This window comes from Gallinula chloropus (genome assembly GCF_964237585.1).
Source record: "Gallinula chloropus genome assembly, chromosome: 25".
Taxonomy (NCBI): Eukaryota; Metazoa; Chordata; class Aves; order Gruiformes; family Rallidae; genus Gallinula; species Gallinula chloropus.
The window spans coordinates 2,797,404-2,801,265 of record NC_140110.1 but is presented as its reverse complement, the minus strand read 5'-3'; the positions used below and the strand labels follow the sequence as shown (position 1 = coordinate 2,801,265).

Here is a 3,862-nt window from a genome sequence, read left to right as displayed (position 1 = left end):
GTCAGTTATTTTTGCCTCAGTGTTCTCTTTGCCGTGTGTGTCACGGTGCTTCTCTTGCAGGATGGATAATGCTCTGCGCAAACATCTGGCTGGTCCGTAAACAAGAAGGGGGAATTGTAACAATGCATTGTGAGAAGGATGGGTTTTGTGGCCCATCCAGATTTATTCCTGACCCCAAATAATCAGGCCTGGGGCAGGCAGCAGAGACATGTCAGGATGCAGCAACAGGAGGGCAGATGTCCGTGGGAACACGAGCTTGCGACAAAACCCACGAGATCACAAACTGCAAGAACGTTCACAACTGCCTTAAAGAGGAACAAAGAGACTGTGCAGCCTCAACCAATTATTAGCAATAGTGAGACGCCTGTAAGGTGGGTGAACAGAGCATATAGCCAATAGCAGTGTAATGTAACTCATGGTGCTGATATAGAAACCTATATAAGCTCTGTGTGTGTGTTTCAATAAACAAGCTCAGCACTGATCACATGGATCCAAGCTGAGCAAAACATCGGCTCAGGCAGAGGGCAGCCCTTTTGGTGCTATGTGGGCAGAAAATAAGAAAGGAAGTCCAGTGAAACTGCGGCTTTGAAGGTCAGAGTGGACGTGAGGATAAAGAAATGTCATTCTGAGACTACTGCTGTGGTGCTAAAAGTAACTTGGAGGAATTGTGGATGGGCTGGTGGCTTTGTGTTTGTGGGAACACCTGTGAGGACAGAGAGACAACTATACAGGCAGGGACACCCAGAGGTAAGAATGAGGTGGGGAAAGGCGTTGGGTGAGTTACACAGCACAAGATATGCAGAAGATGAGCAGTTTATTGCTGCTTAGAAACATCCAGTCATCAGTTTCCACACAGCATCCTTGAGATCCTGGTTCCTCATGCTGTAGATGAGGGGGTTCAGAGCTTGTGGAACTACTGAGTAAAGAAATGCCACTACCAGGTCCAGAAGTAGGGAGGAGATGTAGGGGGGCTTCAGGTAGGCAATCATGCCAGTGCTGACAAACAGGGAGACCACAGCCAGGTGAGGGAGGCAGGTGGAAAAGGCTTTGTGCCGTCCCTGCTGTGAGGGGATCCTCAGCACGGCCCTGAAGATCTGCACATAGGACACCACAATGAACACAAAACACCCCAAAAGTAAACAGACACCGACCACAAGGACTCCAGTTTCCCTGAGGTAGGCATCTGAGCAGGAGAGCTTGAGGATCTGGGGGATTTCACAGAAGAACTGGTCAACAGCATTGCCATGGCAGAGGGGAAGGGAAAATGTATTGGCTGTGTGCAGCAGAGAATAGAGAAACCCACTGGCCCAGGCAGCTGCTGCCATGTGGACACAAGCTCTGCTGCCCAGGAGGGTCCCGTAGTGCAGGGGGTGGCAGATGGCAACGTAGCAGTCATAGGCCATGACAGTGAGAAGAAAATACTCTGCTGAGAGGAAAAAGAAAAAGAAAAAGAGCTGAGCCACACATCCTGTGTAGGAAATGGCCCTGGTGTCCCACAGGGAATTGGCCATGGACTTTGGGATTGTGGTGGAGATGCAGGCAAGGTCAGCAACAGAGAGGTTGAGGAGGAAGAAGTACATGGGGGTGTGGAGGTGGTGGTCACAGGCTATGGTGATGATGATGAGGCCATTGCCCAGGAGAGCAGCCAGGTACATGCCCAGGAAGAGGCAGAAGTGCAGGAGCTGCAGCTCCCGTGTGTCTGCAAAGGGCAGGAGGAGGAACTGGCTGATGGAGCTGCTGTTGGACATCTCCTGCCATCCAGTGTGGAGACCTGTCCAAGGAGGAAAATGCACAGTGAGAAGTTAGGGAACTCTTCTTTGAGGAAAATCTCTTCTAAGTCTTAGGGAATACCCTCAGATTGACTCTCTGTATTCAGGAAGATTTTTAGCAGGTCCCTTTTGGGAGGTCTGCTTTGTGCTGGCTCCAGCGTGCCACTGCTGGGAGGAGGGTCAGCTGTGGCTCTGGAGAACTCAGTCCTGCCTGGCAGCAGTCAGTAAATAGAAGGATGGTGTGATCTCAGACTAAATCCCCTGTGGATAGGAATGAGCTTTTGAGCACTGTCACTCCAATTTCACCTGAGGGCAGAGCAGAGCTTTGGAGCTTTGGTTTTCTCCTGCCTGTACCTGAGGAGAGTTTCTCCTGTCAGAACTCCCTGACATTGCTGTTGCAGTGCCAGTGAAACCTTCCCCTGAGTGCAGCGTGGGGAGATCTGCTCTGTCTATCAGCCCTGCTCTCATCTACCCTCTGCTGGACTCTCTGAGATCATCCCCTGGTGTTCCCTGTAGAAGAAATTGTATCCCACAGAGAGATGAGGAATTCTGTCCTCAGTCCTACAGATGGGGATCCTGAATTGAAGGTCTGCTCAGTGCCATCCCTACCTATGTGTATGCCCAGAGCCCCAGGTAACGGGGGGACAAAGGCAGCAAGGACAGGAGGGGAAACAGGGAGAAATGCTCTAGCCAGGCCTGGAAAGAGAGGGATGGACAGACCGGCACTCCGGGATTTGTCCTCTACATGGGTTGGGCTGCCAGTGAGATGGCTCAGTCTGAAACCCTGGACTTCCAGGCACAGAGTCTGTGCTGTGTGGCAGAAACCAGGGGGTCTGTGTGGGAAAGTGTCTGCACTGCAGAGGATGTCTGGGAGGTACCAAATCCCCACTAGCACAGCATTTCTGGGAGCAGCTCCTTCTCCCTCCCTGACAATGTCTCTGCTGCCTGGAGCTGTCCCTTCAGCTGCTTCTCTCTGCCCATGTCACCTCCTGCTCTGTGCTCACAGACCTCATCCAACCTGCCCTGCGCTGAGCTCTGCTCTGCAGACCCCTCCTGGCATCAGGGCTCTGCCCCAGGGAACCTCAGTGTGTGCAGGGCTCAGATGGTCTGACAAATCCTAATGACAAATGAGTTTGCACTGCCTGCTGCAAAGTTATCAAGAAAACATCAGCTCTCATTTCCCACCCAGTCCACAAGAGCAGAAAATTCAAAGCAAAGTCTTTTTCCCTGGAGTGGAAAATGCATCCTTGGTGTTCTTGAAAAGTCCCTCAAAGTTAACGTGGATCTGCTGGACCTGGGAGCAAATCAGGGCTGCGCAGCACCATTTCTTGGAGCAAAAGGACCCTCCACTGTCCTCCTATGTGTCACACTTTACACCCACAGCATCTTTCTGCAGCAATGCTGATGGAAGCCCATGAGGCAGGCTGAGTTCTGACCCTGGCAGCAGCAGTCTCTGCCCCAGCACACAGACCCCCAGGGCACAGGGACCCTGCTCTCAAGGACAGCCCTGGGCACCCCTGGGTGCACACGCTGCCTCACACCTCTGCAGCCATGCCCAGGAGAAGATGCATGTCCCATCCTGTGGGAAGAGTGGTATCCCTTCCAGGCAGCACTTCCTGGATCCGTAGGGAACCTGTCTTCCTGACAGACCCCACACACTGCCCCATGTGCCAGCTTTAGGAGATCCCTCCAGGAACAGAACCTGCATTGCCCTGCACCCACAGACATACCAGGCAGAGTGCTGTGGAGATTTCACCTCCAGTGAGCTCTCAGCATCCATCAGCTCTCTCAGCCTCACAGGTCTCCCCTCGGTGCCTACGGGCAGTGTCCCCAGCCCTGTGTACTTGGCAGAGGAGCTGCTCCTGGCCAGAGCTGTCTCTTGTCAGGGCTGCTGGGTTGCAGTGAGCTCCCTCCATCCCAGGAGCTCAGCCCAGCTCACAGCAGAGGAGCAGGCAAATACGTCACATACTCCATTCCCCAGAGTCTCCTGTGAGGTGTCCCTGGAGCTCCAAGTAACTAACTTGGAAAGACACTAAGTCTTTACTGCCTTTCCCTCCCTTGGCTGGGGAGAAATCCTTCTGTCCATCAGAGTT

At 52.9% G+C, this 3,862-nt stretch overlaps 1 protein-coding gene across 1 annotated transcript; it reads right to left on the bottom strand.

Moving 5' to 3' along the window:
- Positions 1-824: 824 nt before the first annotated feature.
- On the bottom strand, positions 825-1,748 carry LOC311200961 (olfactory receptor 14A16-like; the record flags this gene model as incomplete). Its single annotated transcript, XM_084275261.1, has 1 exon — positions 825-1,748. The coding sequence occupies one exon, from the start codon at positions 1,746-1,748 to the stop codon at positions 825-827; it is 924 nt and encodes a 307-aa protein (XP_084131387.1).
- Between the last annotated feature and the right edge of the window lie 2,114 nt (positions 1,749-3,862).